The sequence below is a fragment of the Falco cherrug genome, chromosome 2 (assembly GCF_023634085.1).
Source record: "Falco cherrug isolate bFalChe1 chromosome 2, bFalChe1.pri, whole genome shotgun sequence".
NCBI lineage: Eukaryota > Metazoa > Chordata > Aves > Falconiformes > Falconidae > Falco > Falco cherrug.
In genome coordinates, this window is record NC_073698.1 from 104,879,991 (window position 1) to 104,900,854 (window position 20,864).

At 33.9% G+C, this 20,864-nt stretch overlaps 1 protein-coding gene across 1 annotated transcript in view; it reads right to left on the bottom strand.

The window, feature by feature from the left end:
* Window positions 1-20,864, bottom strand: part of NCAM2 (neural cell adhesion molecule 2) — a 305,227-nt gene that overhangs the window by 119,196 nt on the left and 165,167 nt on the right. The window contains exons 5-7 of the mRNA XM_055703179.1: window positions 17,180-17,317; window positions 11,166-11,283; window positions 5,743-5,903 (exon numbers count right to left, since the gene is read on the bottom strand). Coding sequence (XP_055559154.1) covers window positions 5,743-5,903; window positions 11,166-11,283; window positions 17,180-17,317 — 417 coding nt within the window. The remainder of the gene's footprint in view (window positions 1-5,742; window positions 5,904-11,165; window positions 11,284-17,179; window positions 17,318-20,864) is intronic.

Sequence of the window (20,864 nt, forward strand, 5' to 3'; positions counted from 1 at the left end):
CTCATCCCACTGTAAAACCCAACATGTAATCATGTAATAAGAATATGACAGAATATGTTTAGACCCAAAAGCAATGAATTAAGTTTATATGAGTGAATTAAGTTACGGCAGCTCTTAACATTGAGTTTGTCAACATTAAGTACACTTGTTGAAAGCAATGTATTTTCTAGGAAGTTTTCCCGAGTTTTGCTTTTGTGGAAGCCCTACTATGGTATATTGTATATGAAGCAGAAAATAAACAGAGAGGTAATCTATTTTCTAAAGCAGTTACTAAAGCATATGCTGTGCAGAGGACTAATGTTTTTAGTGGATCAAAAGGGGAAAGAGAATAATTCAGGTTGAAGGGACTCCAGGAGGTCATCTTGATCAACCTCCTCATCAGCACAGTCAACAGACTGTTCAGTTCAGATTGCTCAGGGATTTGTTGTGCACCACCTTGAAAAATGCCCAGAATAGAGACTTTCTCACCAGCTTGTTCCAGTGCCTGACTGTCCTCATGGTGAAAAATATTTTCCTTATGTCTGGTCTTCTGTTTATTTTTATGACCACTATTTCATTTATGACTGTTGTCTCAAAGCTTCTGCATTCAGCACCACCAATAAAAATAACTAACAAAACAAGGTTCACATATGCTATATGCAGACACATCACATACCTCTCTTTTATTCATTTCCACCACACCATTCTTGGTCTCACTTCTCATTCCTTATCTCTATACTTCTTCTGTTGCTTGTCTACTGTCTGTTCACCCTTGCCTATTACAAATAATCTATTGTGTGTTTACTGCATAGAGACGAAAAATAAGTAATATTTTACCTAACAAACCACTGAACCAATATACTGCTTCATTAAGATATAAAGTACGGTGAGTGCAGAAAGGAAATACCCTGAGTGATCAGGGGCTCTTGAAATGTCAACTGAATCCAGCTTTACTGGAAGCAGTAGAAGGTAGTAAGCAAAGCATAACTGCTTTAACATAACATCAATTTGGCTGAGAAAGGCTGAAACTCTCCTCAGTGGTACAACAAGGGATGCCAGTTGAAAGAACTACAAAAAAGAATTTGAGAGACAAGATAACTATGTTAAACTTAAAAATAACTTCAGTTATTGTTCTCACTTTGAGGATCATCCAAATGCCTATGAAATAATTTACCTTGGTACCAAGGTACTCTGTAGCTCTGTCTCTGAGCTACAATATAATCTGCTCTTTCCTTTCTTTCCTTTGATTATAATATCAACCCTGGAAACAAGGAAAGACCTATAGCAGATATACCACTCATCAGAAAGGTATAATCTACAGTATTTTATGCCAGAAATTTCCAAAAATTTGGAATTACATTATTTCCATAACATGAGGATATCCCCATCTGGGCAACATGAAAAACAATAGGATCTGCTCCAGATTATGCATGTTCTAAAACATAATTAATAATTTCCAATTTTAAATCTTAGACATATTCTAAATTTGTAAGGCCTTCTTCAGATGGATCACTGCAAGACAAAAAAATTATCTTGACATTTTAGACATAAGCAGCTGACATTTAAAGAAATAAGCACTGATTAAACATCAAATTTATCTAGCTGACAGTTATTCCTAGGAAGAAGAGAGCTCATATGGTGGATATTGTTTAATTGCTTCACTTTTGTAGGTCATGAGTCATAATTTGCTATTGACTAGAAGTTTTAACAGTATTTGACAACTTTCTAATGACAATTTGGATACTGGAAAAACATTAAAATACTTATGTGTACATGTAAATAACAATATTTATTTCAGAGTGCCAAGTCTAGTATTGACAGAAATACTGACGCAGTTGTTTCCCACCCCCAATTTAACTGTTCTTTCTAAATTGACAAGATCATTCTCAAAGTGAATTTGCATTTGCTTGCCATACTTTGGCAAACATGAAACAAATGAAAATATAGCATCTTGGAAAATAAATCCAGGAAGCTTTCAGGTCTTTGCTGGTTTCTTCAGTCAAAAATATTGAAATATTTGTATTATAATGTACTTGAAAAATTGTAAACTGAATGAGCTGACTGAAATGAAAGAAGGCTTAAATGTGGAAAGGAGTTATGCTTAAGTTTAATTAAAATTACTTTATTTGGAAGGTAAATAACTGCTTACTACCGGACATGCCTTTTTAAAATATTAACAGAGTGATGCAGCCAAATACAGAAATAACATCTACTGGTTGGAAAGTTTGCTGTCTGAGCAGAGAAGGTTGGTGTTAAGTTCTCTAACATTCCCTCAATGAACAAGTTTCTTTCAGGTTCCTTTCTTGGTCTCTTCTGGATTCATCACAGACAAGGGCTAAGCTCATTGCTGTATACCTATAGCTTCCAAAAAAGTTTAAAAAGAACATGGATAGCAGTGTGAGGTTCTAGACTGGTTGCTTACAACTGATTCCTTGGAAAAGGTACACAATTTATTGAATTCACAGAGTTCTACCCATACCTTTGACAAAAGAGTTTCATCGGACTTGGGAAGCAGCACATGTATAAAGCTTGAGATAGTCCTGATTGTATCTCATCAAAAGAACTGCTTTAGACAGCTTGTTATGAATACAAACATGGATTTACTGGTGAGAGGCTTAGTATATGTCTGTATCGCTGCCTGATAGGATCTCTTGGTTAACGTCATACATGAGGAATCATACTCATGCTATCTACTTGCACAGCCACATTTGAATCAGGTAGCAAAACTGCAACCCCATCCTCCTGGAAACTGCTGGTACAAATTGAATTTAGCAAAAAAGCTAGAGCCCAACAAGGAAATCTCTAAGAAACAGATTCCTGAAACTTGATTTCTGACATAATAAGGATTAGTACACACACCAGTATGAAGTGTTGACTTGATGTAGTGCATGATAAACCTGAGTCTTTGTACATGTTAAAATGGTATTACTACTTCACACACAAAGGGATTTACGACTTGTCTTTTGAGAGAACCGGCATCACTGACATTGTAGACTGTATAATTTTTATTTTAAAAAAGTAGAGGTGTTCCAAACAGGTAAGGACATATGAGGGAGGAAGAAGGAATATAGAAGATGTATGAACTTTTGACACCACATGAATTGCACTTTGTGAAGCTGCCATTGGTTTACTTCATAATATCTAGGATGAGCAGGTACAATAGTTCTGTACAGAGATCCATGGATTCCCTTTACAGAGTCATTTATTCCAGTGAATTGAAATGAAGAGCTTCCATATATGTATTGAATGGTATCTTAGCAAAAAAATCTATATAACCACCAAACCAAAATCCGTGCCAAAACATGTTAATATACTTCTTAAGCTTAAAGGGAAACTAGTTCGGTGTATTCTGAGCACTGTAAATGTAAAACAAATGCAGCTTCTCACCCCAATCTCATAGACTCAGTACAACCTCTTTGGTTCGAAGATACATGTTTTGTGATGGCCTAAATTAATACAAATATTTTGAATTTTAGTATTTGGAACACATTTAAGAGGTATAAGACAGGAGAGGTCTGTTACATTTCGTCTCATCTGCCTTGGTGACAGATCATAAATTAATAATAGCACATATTTCTCTCAATAACCAATAAAAGCCATATTAAACACAGCTGCAAAAACTTCCTGCTATAAAAAAAAATCAGATTATACTTAAAAAGACATCTAGAAAGTATTAAAAAAAAAGAAGTATGTGCTTAAATTACACAATAATTGTAAAGGGTCTTCTGTAATGCATCTTGAGGTATTCATTCGACTTTCATGAATGTCAGGAACTACTATTGTCAGGAACTACTGAAATGCCAATGAAATGTTTTTTATAAGCTCAGGCTGCCCTCCCACTGATTATGTATGTAAAATACCTACACCAAGACTTTCCTCCACAATGTGAACCCTGTGTACCATTCCTGCTTATTATTTCACAGACAGGGTATTGTAACCAGAAAAGCACAGGAACATGTGGTTCAAAGATTCATAACAGCTCCCACAGCAGGAGAAACTAAATAGACTGGAAGCTCACAGCTTAGAAAACAAATGAACCAATGAGAAAACTATACTTGATGTGAAGAACATATGGAAGTATCTTTCACTTTTTATTTTAAAATTATAATTCTTAGCCAAATATATAAATAGGCTTTAAACATAAGAAACATTTTTTTCATGCAAGAAAGAAATTATTTAAAAAATTTAGGAGTTTGGGATGTCATGGAAACAAAAAGGTTGTGCAGGTTCAAAATGAATCAAACTTATCCTATCTATTAAATAATTTGGATTTAGCTTTCCAGGGGGTTCCCAGAAGAGTGGTTAATAAAAGATGGAAGAACATACATAGAAAGTACTTACTCTTAGTCTGGTGTCTCCCTTTCCCTATTCCTTCAACAAAAAAGTTACCTTGCCCTAGGCAAAAACTAAGTAAAATTAAGCCACACTTAAAATTACTCAATAAACAAAATTATTTATGTCTGAAACTTCTCTAACTCATATGAAAACTAGCAAGTCTTTTCTAGTTCTTTATTTTTTTATTATTAATTTTTTGTTCAATTTTGGAAATCAAATGTTTCGGTTTTCCAAAAAAACTTCAAGATGTAATGCATCTTGAAGGTGGGATGAAATATAAAATTGTATTTAATCTTCTTTCCTTTGAAAAGTAATTGAGAATAACTTTCAAGTACCTCAGAACAACAAATTAGCCCAATGGTTAGGCAACCCATCCGGAGTACGGAGCACGGGAGACAGCACAGCATGGAGGGCTATGAAGAGCTTCTCAAATAGGAAAGGCAGTGGAATGCACACAGACACAGCTGACCTACTCACCTGACACATGGCTTCAGCCTCAGGCTCCCAGATCCCAAAGGACAGTATTATCCAACCCAACAGCTTAGCTCTTGCAATGCAAGTTTTAAATTACCCTCTCCTGTTAGAACTGTTTCACTTTGTATAAATTATTATTAGTTTTAACTGGAACCTTAAATTTAATTTTCCATGGTCCTAAGTACATGCTTTAGCTCTTCAAATATGAATAGTGTTTCTCTCTACGACAAGCTATAGTTACTGTAAAAAACTACCCAACACATTATCTTTTTGTAGGTTTTTCATAAGTAATCTATAGCCTTGATCCTACATAATGTTTCTGAGGGAAGTTTTCTACATTCTCACAGATGCCTACTCTCACTAGCTACAGCTATAAAAAACTTCAAATATTGGGTGGTATAGCATAGAAAGAAAATAAAGGGGTTTCCTGTGACTACATTTATCCTTTGAAAGTCAGATCAGACAATACTTTTGTGACTACATCTGCAATCATGCACTTAAAAAAAATAAAAAAAAAACAAGAAAGGAAAACAAATTAAAAAATCAGGAACACCTCTGCATAGTGTCATATCAAAAAAAGTACTGCTTAAAAGACCAAATAATGTAGTTTTCCCCTGTCAGAATTTTCTTCTCTTTTTCTTCCTGCTTTTCTTTAAAGCAGCCAACTTTTAAAGGAAAAGCAGAGTGAATTAAAATTAACAATTTAACACTCCATTGTACTGTATCTGAATAGTAGAAAAGCAAATGCCACAGACAGCCTTTTCAAAATTAAATTCAGGTGTAAAGGTTAAAGTAGCCAGCCGGGATGAAAAGGCTGTAAAATTATACAGTGGTTTGCTGCACCAGTAGACAACTAGCAGAAATACTGTTCCACTGAAATTTGTGAATTATCACCTCAGTTTCCTACTGTTTACATTTAAAAAGGGAGGATGGAACATACTATGCAGTACTTACCAAAAACTTGAAGGAATGTTTGTTTTTTATCATTTCCTGCTTTGTTTTTAACATTACAGATATAAGGACCTGCATCAATATTTTTTATATCTCTTATTGTTAGTTCTGTATTGCTTCTTCTCAGCATATATTTTTCATTTTCTTCAATAAGTTTACCATTCCTTAAAAAAAAAGAACAATGGAGAAATCAACTGGTAGGTTCCAAACTCTGAAACAATGCGCTATGGAGGCATCAATATGTTGAAAATAATATTTGAGGGAAGAGAATGTTATTATGCTAGCCTCAAAAATGCATTGACCCACGTGATATAAATTGGCAGCATGTATTGAAGGGAGCTGATTTTAGCATAACAAAAATTGTTCTGCAGGATCACGGTGTTTTTTCTTAAGAATAATTATATGTGCACAAAGAAAAAATTCTTAACTGCATTTTGATGTTCAAGACCCCAGCTTTACAATTTTGTTGTGAGGTTCTAAGGTATATGCATATTAAAAATATTATATTATCTTTATTCCTAAATGATCAATATTGACTTAATGTTAAAAACATTCTTGTGACTAGAACTCTAACATATGGCTTACACTTAAGGAAGGATAGAAGGAGCAGGTTAGACAAATACAGTCTTGTACGTGATAAACATTTTAAAGTGTATTTTCTAAATGTAACTATTGCAGTTCACATTAGTAACCAGGTACCAACTTATAAAAAAATACATTACATACATGTAGAGCCTATTGGCACATAAAGAACTCTTCCAAATTATTTCCACTCGGTTGTTGTTGGCTAGCCACAACTTAGTAAGCAGGCATGTCTCCAGAAGTTAGAATGAGTTCTGACCAGATGGTACAGATATAATAAAACCTGTGAACAATTCTGAGGGCTGATTGAGGCTTGACTGGTCCATGTGAGCACCTTGGCATACGCAGTTTTCAAAAGAGCTCCTTTCTTTAAGATTGCATTTTATTTTATTTTTTTAATTTCTTCTGCTTAGTTTGCTGTAGGCTTGTTTTGGTCTTATTTCTGTTGAGTCATCAGCAACCCCTTCTAATAAGCACCTACATATAACTTGCTTGATTTTCATAAGCATTGGTAATCCTGCTGACAAGGCCAACTTTTGAAAACAACCTATTTATAAAATGAAACCAATATGTATTACTATTCAATATGCCTAGTTTTGGACTTGAACAACACTGTTTTTTACCACCTTCTCAGATAATGCTACCAGCTATATATATTTAATATTTTCTGACGTATTATTTTCCTTAAAAGTGAGAATACTACTTCTTTCTTGGTAACATTTATATCTATTAACAGGATTCCCCGGGCATCTATATAGCCAGCATTTCAGTAACATTTATGTAAATAACTCTAATCCACATAGCTGTCCGTTCAAGACATTATTGTGATTTTTGTTAATCTCCTTTCCAAAGCAAAAATGGAAATTTTTTTGCAGAACAGAAAAGGTCTAATTTTCCACATAAGTAGTTTCACAAAAACAATCTAGTGATTTCTGTTAGGAAACAAAAATCTATATCCAAAGTCAGAAGTATTTTACAAATGCCTGTTATCACAAACTTCACCTGTATCTATGACTATTTCTAAGCAGAAATGAGATTATGACTGTTTCCTTGGACACTGTAGTGAAGAGGAAAGGTTCAGATTGATGTCGATATTGGAGAACAGGAAAACATTAATAACATTAAAAGCAGGTTACTTCTTTTTTTCAGATAACTCTAAGTCCTGTCAGTAAAGATAATAGATTGATCCAGCTAAACTTTACTAATTTAAATTATCTCCACATAAGTAAACAATCATCGTGTTTTCAGTAAAACCATACACGTAAGTAGATTTCCAGTTCCTGACCTGTACATATGGACCTTTATCTTTCAGTCCTGGCTAATGTAATTGTATTAGTGTATTGCCTCTCTGAAGGTTATGCTTTACACTAATGTAATATCAGCTTCAATAGAGATATCAGTTAAGTCGTAAAAGAATTAGATTCTCTGGGTCTATGAAATACCAACAAAGAACATATGGATATTAAATAGAGCAGCAACTAAATCTTGCTGACCTTTTTGCTTGACCAGTTTTTTCAAAGTGACTAATTTGTAAGTGAAGTAATGCTTTTTTTTTTCTTCTTTTTTTTTTTTTAAAAGATTGACACTTAAGTGTAGACACCTTAATTTTAAATTGACAAAATCTCAACATTGCCAGCACCTGGAAATGAAAAGGGTCAACATAAAAGGTTAAAGCTTTACTACATTATCTACTGTCTTAGAGTTTAAGACTTGAAATTACTCTTCTGTCCAGCATCTTGCTTACAGTCAACACAGAGGAACATATAAGATACCTCAACAGTACTGTCATTTTGGTTTAAAAATACAGCCATTTTTCATGCTCAAGCTGAAGTTGACCTGTTAAATCAGTTCACTGGAAACCAAAAAGGAAATGAGAGAAAATAAGATCAGGATAAATTATTTTTTATTTGACTAAAATATCAGTGTATTTTAAGGAATGTAAGACTACATAATGATAGATCCAAATAACGCAGGCCTGGCTAAAGAAACTTCAATACAGGGAATGAGAGAATAATTGGTGCCAGAGCCAATTTTAAAGGGCAACATAGACATGAGAACACTGAACTGTGTATAAAACTGGTCTTTAATCTTACTGAAACATCTCAACAGGTATGGATATACTTTCTATAACATATAATGAAAAACATCCAGCAGAACTGAGTAGAAATCATTCCCACCCTGTTTATCAGAACTTTTTCTTCAGCTCTCCAGAATTCTCTGTGTACTTTTGAATGTTTTACAAAGGAAACATTTTTCTCTGTTATAAAAGTTTGCATCTCTCTAGACTTTTTCTCTTAGCATAGCTATGCATTCAGAAAACAGACTTCCAATAAGTCACTCCATTATACCTGCCCATTTTACAAATGGTTAACCTGAGGCAAATTAAACAAAATGACTGAACTCACATAGATAAACTGTGCAGTTGGGAATAAAACTGAACACGATTCCCACAGCTTGCTGTAACCAAAAGTCATAATCCTTGCAAAATCAGCATTAGTGCTTAATGAAATTCAAGAATTCCACTTGTTTATTTAAAAAGCATAAAACTGAAGTTAGTATCAGCTTACATTCAACATCAAAAAATAAACTAAACAGGATGAAATTGGGAATATGACACCTTAGCCATTAATGCTGATAGATGGTTTCAATTAGGTTCTCAATGGATGACAATCATATTAATAATAGATACATCAGTTTTCATAGACATTCCTACCATGGACAATGCTTTTTAGATTTTTCTCAAAATCAAGGATTATGTTGATCTAGTTTTCCTACATTCAGTCTAATTGTTAAAGAAAAAGTATCTGAAGTATTCTAGAAAACTAGGGACTTTGTCTTGACATATTTGCAAGGTAAGTCCAAGGACAAGAAGAAGGTATTAGCTGACTGAATCTTTTTAACTGGCTACCTATATGTGAGTGAAAAGTGACCTGAACAGTTCGGGACAGAAATTTCAGGAATTTGACACAGAAAATTAGCACTGAAAACCAGAATTTAGAATCAAGTTTGCTTTCTCTAGAAAAAATAGTTTAGTTCCTCCCATCTTTTTTCCCCTGCTTGCGTATTAATAATTAGATTCTGTCATAGAGACCGGGGCCTTTTCCAGCTACTGCTTTACAATCTCTCACTGCCAGCAAATAAAAAAGCAAGCATTTTCCATTGTCAAGAATTTGTGGCCTAATGAGACAAAATAAAAAGAGAATGAAGGGGGGGCGGGGGAAGAACAAACCGCCCCAAAAACAGGGAAGAGAGGCACATAATCCAATATTACTCGCTATGAGATGGTTCCGTAAATAGGAACAGAAAAGAAGCTTATGCATTTAAGATTCAGTATCCAGTACACAAGCCTGTGAAGCTTTTGTAAAAACTTCATCAAGATATTTAATGAATGGTTTAACAAGTCAGTCGGTTGCCTCAGGGGCTGACAAACCAAAGGAAAATCCTTCAGTAAGTTCTTATCAGTAGACATAGTGATAAGCATGCCTCCAAGACACAGCCTAAGTACATAGTGTAATATTTATAAAATATTAGAAAAAGCCCACAACTATAATCAGAGATATCACAAACTGTGGAAATTTATGCTTTCTTTCTTAATAATGTACAACATTAATGCTGGTTGCCTTACAACAAGGCGATTTAGGATACCAAATTACAGACAACTCTTATTAATTCTGGCCAGGTAAGGCAGACTTTGTAAAAAATTACTTACTTTGAATTTAGCAGCAGTTCTTTAATTTGGGCTCTACATATTTTGGTTTTCTTCATTCTCCTTTTCATTAAATTTTGAATTCTAAGTCACATTAAGGAATTAACATTGTATTCTAATTATTTACATCTCCTGAGATCCATATTGCACATGAGAAAAATTTAAATCCATATTTAACTTATGGCATGTTAAGATAACGGTGTCAAGTCAAAGGAAGCTAACATTTAAAATGAATCTAACATTGTTCAGATTGCAAAGGAAATGAAAATCTGTTGTATGTCCCTTTTAAAAATACAATGACCTTTTAATTTGCCTGAAATAATATAAGAAGATGCGCATTTTTCAGGTCTAAAACAGAAATGTGCACTGATATGAAGTATCTGAGATACCTTATATCCCAGGACTGATGCATATCTTTGTTAAAATAGAATATAGAGTGGATGGATATTAAAACTTTTACGAATGTTATATGGTGTTCCCAAATGACATAACTATACTATGTTTATTTCATTGACATCATAAAAAAACCACACACAAACTTAAAAGCAGTTCCATTTTCAAAACATACTACACTTTAAAAATTACGTAATATACCCTTGAAATTTATTCAATGAAAACACTCTGATGTCCTAGGGGTGTCTAAAGCCATACCTCCTGAATGTCATTGAAATGGAGTTAGGGTTAGAATCTATTTTTACAGATGGGGAAAATACTATCTTTGTTATCAGTGTTGCTGAACTGTATTGATTATTTATTCATTGCATAAATGCAGCATGTTTTTACCTGATGAATTTGTGTGCAAAAGTTGAGACCTTTGCTTGTATTGCTTTTGAGACATGAATTCATTGTTTCAGCTTTATTTGTTTCTGCTCAAATAGGAGGATATCATATCAATATAATATTTTAGTTACCTTTTACATTTATCTCACTTGCTGGTGACCTGAGTGCAATTCAGTTTGTGTGAGTTCATTCACTCATTAACGCTGAATCTAGCTTTAGACATTATAACAGAATTGGAGAGCAAATGCTTTTAAAATTCAGTTAAGAAATGAAGGTTGCATAGCTTAATAGACTGTGATAGAAAATCATGACGCATTAAAGCAATGTGTTATGATGTGTAGACTTCAACTGAACTTACCTATACCAACTGATTTCAGGTGGAGGTGATCCAGTGGCTCTGCAGAACAAAGTTATTGCTTCTCCCCGATCTGCAGTGGCATTAAAGGACTTCTGTAGCAGAGTAATTGCAGGGGGAACTGAAAAATAAAACATTATGTCCTATTACTGAAAAACTAAATTGTTTCATGTGTTTCTTGAGAAATTTAAAGCACAGGATAGGATCCTTTACTAATTTTGGAATTTATGGTTACACTTAGGGATCAATTTACACTTGTAACCTGTAACACATGTTACATGAATCACTATTACTAGATTTTTAATATTATCAGGACATTTATAAACTTTTTTCCCCCCTCAATAGAATAAATTTTTAAAAGCTTTTTTCAGCACTCCTTCAATTTTCTTACAGAAAATTTTTAAGTGACTGAAGTTATACCTAGCATGTGTAAGACACAACGGAGTTATGATGGGCACTAATTTACCTATCTCAAATGAAAATATCTCTCTAGTCTTTTTTCTCTTTCATTCGATTATAAAGCTAACATGCAAATATGTACTTATGTCAGACAGTCCTTTTTAAAACAGGTGTCAGTATGTAGTAGTCGATTATGTGTATTTAATTCTCTTTACTGAACTCCTGCATATTTCCTGGGCAGGAGTCTCACCAGCTTCAAAAGGTGAAATGTGATAGAACCCAATGGAAACAATCTATTTTTGGAAATTGTATTTCCAGAAATTGTAATTGTGGTCTGAGAATGACATATTTTGTCTGTTCTTGATGGGATGAAGTTATGACTAAAATTGTAACAGTTTGCAGGGAACTTCTATCCAGCAGGAAAAAAGGGAAAAAAAAAAAAAAAAGCAATAGGATTTAAGACAAAACAACTCAAACGCTGATATTTAACATCTCTGCTCATATGGTAATTTTAAGACAGCTATCCCTAACATGTTTCCATTAACTATCAAACAAATAGACAAATAAAAACAATCCCAGCAGACTGGAAGAGGATACATGGTAAAGAAGGAATGTCAGGGAAAGTGAAAGGAAAGGGAAAAGAAGATTAGATCTTCAGAACTATACGTCTCAGCAAAAACATCCTGTCATCAGAATGACTCAGTTTTTAGCTTGAACTTTCACTAGAGAAAAGAAGAAAAAACAGGCAACCCCAATGTATTTGCTTTTGGCTTCCCTTTGTACTTCTGCACAAACTCTTCCCACAACCGTTGAGAAACAACTTCATTTGCTTTGCACCAAATATTTCAGTTTTAATCAGAAGTCTTTCCACCTTCTGAACCTTAAATATATAAAATTATTTTGAATGTAATGCACCAGAATTACCAATGATCAGTAAGTAAATGTTGTTATGTACTTCTGTGTTTCACAGATCACTTCTTTCCTCTCTGAAATTGCATGGGGCATTACCCAGAATACAAAACAGTTCTGTTGTGCAACAACAACTTATCCATCTTTCACGAAAAAAGGTCACTTATAAAGCATTTAATACATTTTAGCCATTTTGCAATGCATTCTAACGTCTAGGCCTGGAAAAATACTCGGTAACATGAGAAGGTGAAACAATTCTTTGCCAGAAGTAGCAGGTTCTTTGCTGCTCACAACTAACTGCAGGACTGTGAAATGCAGCACATTACTGAAGTGCTTCAATGTTCAAAGAGTTACTGCAATAACAACAAAATGAAATATTATTTCTTCTTTTCAAAAGTCAAATTTTGTTTTTCTCATCATTCTTTCTGGGAAAAGATCTGTTTTTCTTTGGTTTTGTTCTTGTATGTATGTAGGATGGAACTAAAGCGTGAACCTAAAAGAGGAAAAGCCAAATCTGTACTGGCAAGTCTCTCACATTTCACACTTACAGCAAAGTGGCACAATCCAGTCACATTTAGAGTGAAAACAATTTTTTCATTAATGTCAGTTGAGATCAGGATGTCTATTCCATTTATGGAACTGCCCAGACAGTGAAGAAAACTTAAAGAAATAAATCAACAAGACCACTGGGGGTGGGGATTGGGGGGGGGGGGGGGGGGGGAGGAGAGAAAAATAAGCAGGTTTTTTTCAGGAAGACTGGAATTATTTTGTTCTATTTTACATTAACCACCTTTTTTTCAAAAAACAAAGCAAACCAAAACATCTTGCCATTTAGACCACACTGTAAATACCAGCAGTGAAAAAATGCTATATAAATTTCAGTGTTGCTAGTAGAAAAAGATACCTAAACACTAGATTTCATAGAGATATTCCAGCTCAAGTGTATTTCAAGTTATTACCCATTATACCCCCAATATTCCATAAATTAAAAACTACATTTTATATATCAAGCTTTGTTACAAGATTTTAATTATTTTAAAATCTGCATTCTGTTCAGATATAATTTTTGAAGCATTTTACCAAAAAAACCCTATATTATAACAAACAGCAAGCTAAAACTAAAGATGTTTTCTAAAATATACTTATGTTGCTTTCACAGATTTTTATGTTAAGTATGTTTCACATATAATTTCTTCCCTATCTGAAATTTCCTGGGCTACAGATTGGATATGGAAATACCATGTCCCCAGAACAACGCATCTCCAAATTCATGGACTGATAATCTAGGGAAATGTATTTTAACACTTCCTTTTCAAATTTACTCAGCTTTCATCTTTTCCATAAGTTGGTAGCGAGAGGATTTCTGCTTCATTTCCAGGCCTTCACCGTCAAACTCTTCACCACAGAATCCCAGTCTTGCAACACTAACCAGAACACTGTGCTTTCAAAATAGTTTCTTTTACACTTTATAGTTTTTAAAACTATGTGCATGTGACTTGAGTCATAACTGCAGCTATGGTCAGCTAGTTTTGAACCTGGTATATAAAAGAACATACTCTACTACAGTCTGACAGAAACGTTACCCATTTCATTTCTACTTCCTGTTATTTACATCTTTCTCAGGAGTGAATTAGCCAATACTGTATCAATCAGCTTAGCGGCCAGGCACAGTAGAGAATGGAAGAAATATTTTCAAGACACATACCATTGTCTTCTCTAATTCCTTCTCTTCAAAATGAAATACATCTCTACAACATTAACTTTATGTGTAGATGTAAGTGACCACTATGTTCAACTATTTAATCATTTTATTCTTGTGGTTGCAAGGTCAACCCTTCATTTTATAGTAATAGTTCTAGTGGTGGTTCATTTTTCTTGCCTCCACATACCAGAAGAAACCATTCTGTAGGCAAGTATCATCCACATGGGCAGAAACGACTCATTTATGTCCAAAATGGCCCAAGAGGGAATTTATATCTTGTTCTTAAATATGAGATTTATGTTTCATACTAGATTTAATTTTCTCCTCCTCTTGAGAGGATTTGATCTCATACCATCTACCTGTGAGGAAGTGGTCTTCATTACTTTGTTTTAAGGTTGGGGTGCTCTCAACCTCTCAAAATGTTTTTCTACTCTCTCTCTCCTCCCTCTTTAGATGGACAGAGGCAAGGAAACAGTACTGAATGAAGTTCTTGTTCACAGAAGAGGTGACCTTAGTTCAAATCTTTGTCCTGAATCAGAGCATGTATGGGTCACCTGCAGCATGGATAACACTCTATCTAGAGGGCAATGAGTAAAAAGATAGCTAATATCTTTCTTCTTTAATTAAAACTTTGTCACTGTCCTTGCAAAAGGGAATCCAGGATTTCGCACAGTTGTACCATAGCTTACATTTTTCAGTGAAGTACATATAAGCATTGGAATACATCATATTTGCAGAAGTATAAACAATATCAACTCTTGCTCTATAATAAAGAAGATATTTGAAAAGCAACATACTCATATACTATTTGCAGAAGAGAAACATCATACATGGAGAATTCTTCCACTCTCAAAATAAATCAGCAAAGCTACAACACCAGCCCCTATATTCCTCCTGAGAATATATTTCTACTGTAAACCCTAAATACAAGTGTAAAGAGCAAAGACTAATAATATTAATTTAATTATTAATATAATAATTCTCTATAGTCTCCTCTCCCTACAACTGTCACAAAACCTTTAAAATTTTAAGCCTTGAAAGTATGCATTCTGTGGTGTGTCAGCTTTCCTATAACATTCCTATTTCTATGTTCTTTAGCTGTGGTTTATCCAGCTTTGGAGACCTTGTATACTTCTTACTATGTGTTTGTATAGATCTTAGATCCTTCTGTAGATTCTGTAGGCACTATTGTAATACAAGTAAATAAACAGTAAATTTCTAACTTTTAATAGTTTCTACATACAAACACTATCATGATAACTTTTTATACTAAGCTTTGATTATCCTCCTAAGCCAATATTATTGCTTACTTTTTTGGAAAAAGAATACATGGTGGAAATACAGCTAAGTAGCTTTTAGTGACCTACAGACTGCTCCATTGCTCCTTTTTCCCCATTTTCTTTTCTGAATCAAATTCATTCATAGGTTTTCCTTTTCTCCAAAGAGTACTACGATTTTTCTTTCTTTCAGATTTTTAATATTGCTCTAAAAGCCTTCTTGGGCCAAATTTAATACATTCAGCTTTTTATATTAAAACATATTTATTCCTATAAATCAAGCAGAAAACAGCTCTTAATTGATACCACTCTACATGAGCAGCCACGTCAGAATCAGTTAGCAACTCCTGCTCCCAACGCTGTGAACTGAAGTCTAGAGGTAAAGAGAGTGTTAGCATTCTTGTCTAGAGTCATAATAAACATATGAAGAAGCAAATTTGTGGATATAAACCACCAATAGGTGATGTGAAGTCAGACTATAGCTGCAATCTGACATTTTAGGTTAAAGTAGGCTCCCTCTCATCTCAACTGAATGTAAATATCAGATAGAAATGCAAGGTGTTCAGAATGTAGGTTCATAACCACGTACATAAATAGCAGCAGAAGAAAATGTCACTGAGGATTTAAAATACTATCAGATGTGCTGTTGGAACTGTGCATAACCAGGACTCAAGGTAACACAGCACCACAATGCACAGAGAGGAAAGCAATTTGTTGGGGGAGCTTCACAGTACATAGAACATGTACTGTTATATTCTATCACAATACGTAGGATAATCACCCATTTCCTTGCCACTGTCTGTATACTATCTACAATAATATAAAAATTCTGTTTCAAAGTTTGCTGCTTGACTATAAGGATTAAATAACACTTGTGTCAGAATCTGATCTTTGTCCTGAAATTAATGGAAAATTCAACTTACATAATAACTTTTGTAAACTGAGGTTTGCCAAGAAGGACCAGTCAAGGACAAAGCATCTAAACTCAGAACCTAATAAGCCTGATGGAAGCAGTTTAATTGAAAAACAACATTAAACAGAAAGCTTAGATTAAAAATTCCCTTTATGAACTGTGTCCTTTCCAGACAATATATGAAGAGAGATTTATTTTTCAACAGGTCAACCCTGAATTTATGAGGGAGGTTGAGCTAAACGTTCCATATTGTCTTAAACCATTCATATTCCATCTTAGGGTTGTATTATAAACCAATAAAATATATAATGCCACTTTTCAGATAACTTGTTATGTATTTTACTCCTCATAAAAATAAAATGTTAAAAATCTATACATAATACTGTTAATCTTAGTAAAATACATGTTGCTTTTTGGACAGTTAAAATATGTAAATGCAATGAAGGCAAATAACTATGAAAAATCAAGTGTGGATTTTTAACAAATGACAAAACACTGAAAAACAAAGGGTGAACTGAAGTACTATATATTATAATCTGAAACTCATTTGTTGCAGTGATTATTTTGTGAATGATTAAAAACAATAATCCAGGTTTTACATAAATATATACTGATATTATGAAATGCAATTAATTGTACTTACACAGTATAGATTTTTTTTCAAGTATTAAACAAATACATTTGTAGGAAAACAATACTAAACAGACATGACAACTATATTAACTAGTTTAATCAGGATACTTATAGAAGCTGATATATTTTAAAATAGACTATGATAATAAAGTAAGAAGTCAATTCAATAACTTTTACTCCTTACCATTCACAATAACAATTATATCCCGAAAGTCAATTTCTCCTCTTGCTTCCACTCTTCCTTCACATCTGTATACTCCTTCATCACTTTTATTGATGTTAAGAATTTGGAGATTATTGTTTGCTAATACTGCAAATCGATCTAGAAAGGCAAGTAAGAGATCAAGTACTGTTAGTAAACCAAGACATGACGAATGCTAACTTAATGAGTTATATTTATGTACTGTCTCCGTACAATCAGAATGCTCATTGGCAAAACATTTCTCAGTTTAAAAGTAAAATCTCAGCTGATAAATTTGGTTTTTTCCTACTCCAAAATATATTGCTGTTTCCTAAAATTCAGTATGGATTTTTCATCCATAACTTCCTACTTACTTTGAGGAGTCATTGAATGTAAGTTAAATTTATGAATTGTTGCAAAATGAGTGGAATATTCATTAACACCTACACAGAATATCAAACAGATTAAAGAAATGGAAAAAAGATAAATCAAGCAATTTATAACAGAATAAGTCAGAATATGTGTCTTCCCTCTCTCATCTAAATTAACCAACTGTCTTTGTGCCCATTTTGCAGCTTATGCTTAATCTTTTCTCAGCTTCCTTGCCTTCTTTCCTTCCTCCTGTTTCTTTGCTCATTCACTATTACTCAGTTTTGAGTAATATAATAATAACAATGAGGATATTTCTCATTATTGCACTCTGATTTGATTGGTAATAAATCAAATTATTTTTTCATGAAGCAAGTTTTCCCTGTGAAGGTAATTAGGGAATGATCTCTCTCCCTGCCCTCATTTTGACCCATGAGGCTTCCATTGTATTTTCCCTCCTCTGTCCAGTTGAGGTGGAGGAGTGGAGAGTGGCTTTGGTGGGCACCAGGCATCCAGCCAGAGTCAACCCACCACACCTGTTGCGAAGGGTAAGTGAGAGAGTGGCTGGGTGGATGCCTGGAAACTGGCCAAGGTCAATCCACCATAACTAGTCAATATTAATGGAGTCTTTGGAGAAGAATTACTTCCTGCAATTCACCACACTTAGTTTTTTAAGAACCTGTGTACATGTTATTCAGCGGTCTTTCTTGTTCTATTTGCGCTAGTGTCATCCTTTCAGTATTGAAGGATGATGAGATTTACTAGTTTTCAGTTTTAACTAGCAACCAAGTGTCATTTTTTCACTTTGCTTTCCATTTTGATTCTGCTAGATTTTTAAAGTGTGCTAGATTTCTCATGACACAACACTGATATTGAAAAACAGTGATAAACAACACTTGGTAGAAAAGCTTTTATGTAGTCATAAAGTTAAGAGTCTATTCATAGAAGATATATATGCACATACATATTTACTAACAAAACAGCTTTTTATGCCTTGTCAGTTCTGTTTTGTTACCAAGAACTCTTTCAGAAAATTAAGAACAAAATGAAAAAAGAAAATGTAATTATGCTTCACCTGACAGAGTTTTAAAGGAAATCAATAACCTCAGCACTTTTACGCTAATTGTGTCTAGTTTATTAAAGTCATGCTTGAACATTAATTCCATTTCACACACTACCACATACAAATTATATAATATTTTTCTTTCCTGTGCCTACACAATTCCCAGAGAGCTATGCTTCAATATGTTTTGGAAAGGTGATACGTAGCCCCTCTTTAAGCATTGGTAACCTTTCTTTTTTGTGGTATTTTTTTGTTGTTAACATAAATATTTAATGTGTGAGGTGAACGAGAGGACTGGAGATCACCTTTATTGCTTTAAAATGCTGAAAAAGTAAGTTTCATTTAGTAACAGGAAACAAAAACTGTAGATGTTGAATGGCTATCTTTTAAACTTTTTAAGAATAACATAATGAATACAGCAGAGAGATTCTCATAAGTAGGTATAGCAGAAGAAAAAGATTTTGGGTCTTTTTCTGCCACTAATACTGTCTACATAGAGACAAAATTAATGTGCCTTGTATTTTAAGGCAACTTAAAAAATGAAATATGAATTGAATGTGTGACTTTAGAAACCATTGCTCTCCATGTTTTATCCTTTGGTAGGTTTGTGAAAGAACAGTTCACACTGCTGTAAAAATGCTACTAAGTATACGATTATATTCTTCTCATTCAACAGGAATCAATTGTGCGTAGACCAGCTAGGTCAACAAATGCACTGCAATCTTGACAGACACAGGTTAGATCTGGGTGGACTCATATATACTATGGAACACTCAGGAGGTTCAGAGCAGTGGAATAAACTAGTAATACAACATGATTCACAGGAAAGCTATGCAGACATAAAGTTCACTGTCCTGTGGATACCCTAATAAAAACTGTGTCCTATACTAAACAGATTACAGTTGGTGGATGTGGACAATGACGGGGTACTACACTCCTCCTGTTGGTCACTCTGTTTCTGGACTCAACTCATTCAACTTCAAATGCCTAATTTAGCACAGTTGCACCATCTTCCCCTTCAGTCAAATCAAATGTTAAGCGGTATGGAGGGCAAGAGGGATTGCCTATATTTTTTCAGTGCTTCATAATCAGAGCTTGAGGAAAAAAAATGTAATAGTATTACATAATTAAGAGCATGAAATAACAGAATATATCAAAGCATACAGAAAACATGAAGGATGCACCAGTCCCCAATATTTTCTATCCAGTTTTACACAAGATACTATTTTCTACATGAATTATAGTTACATAACACACATATGCTATATTTATAGAAAACTGCTAATCTGATAGCGGAATTCTCACATACCTTAATGATTTGAGCAGCAACACAATAAAACATGCATATTTATACAGATAGTAGGCAATATATATATGTAGCATATTTGTACTAACTGGGGCAGTTATCCTACTTCTAAAGTCAACACCAACCATAAACTAATATAAAAATGTCTGTACACACAATTTCTACATTTGCTTTAAGCAATGTAGAATGAGTTGCATTTAATGTCCTTTGAAGCCCTAGTATTGTGTAATTGCAAATTATTGCAAATAATTGCAAATAACTGCAAATAAATTGCAAAGCAAAACACTCACAACTCCACATAAGATCTGATGAATGAAAACAAGCCCATTCACTTTCAGAGCTAGCAAAATGTCCCTAAGTCTCTTACAATGGAATTATGAGTCATAACAATTCAGCTGTAGATAACAAAAAAGAAAACCTTAGAACATTTCAAGGAAATGATGCTTTATATATTGCCCTATTAAATCTTAAGGAATGCAAGACCAGAAAGACTTTTGGAGGTCACTGTTCACCTAGGATTGTTGTGTTCTTTTCTTTTAGCAAGGAATGATGGACAGCCACTCCCACAGTTTCTTTCTTACTTTCTTCATAGAACTGAAAAGAGCATATAAATCCTAGGATGATCTACCAGTAGAGCAGATAAGGTTTTGGGAACATTCAAAATTAATTCATAATGGTGATAGGCTATTTCACCTATGGCTATTTCAGCTACGGGCCTACTACACAGGAAAAATCTTTTAAATCTTCACTTCTGATTTTGAGCACAGGCGTTCTGGGAGAAGAAATCAATCTTATGTTCAAATGGAACATACAAACATAGATACTAGCAACTGTCAAGAATTTGCAAAGCTGAAATAGTCAAAAGTCTGTGCTGCAAAAATCCTACTAGTTGTAACATATACAACAGAATGGGCAAGAATATAACAGAAAAGCCATGAAATTAAAGTAAT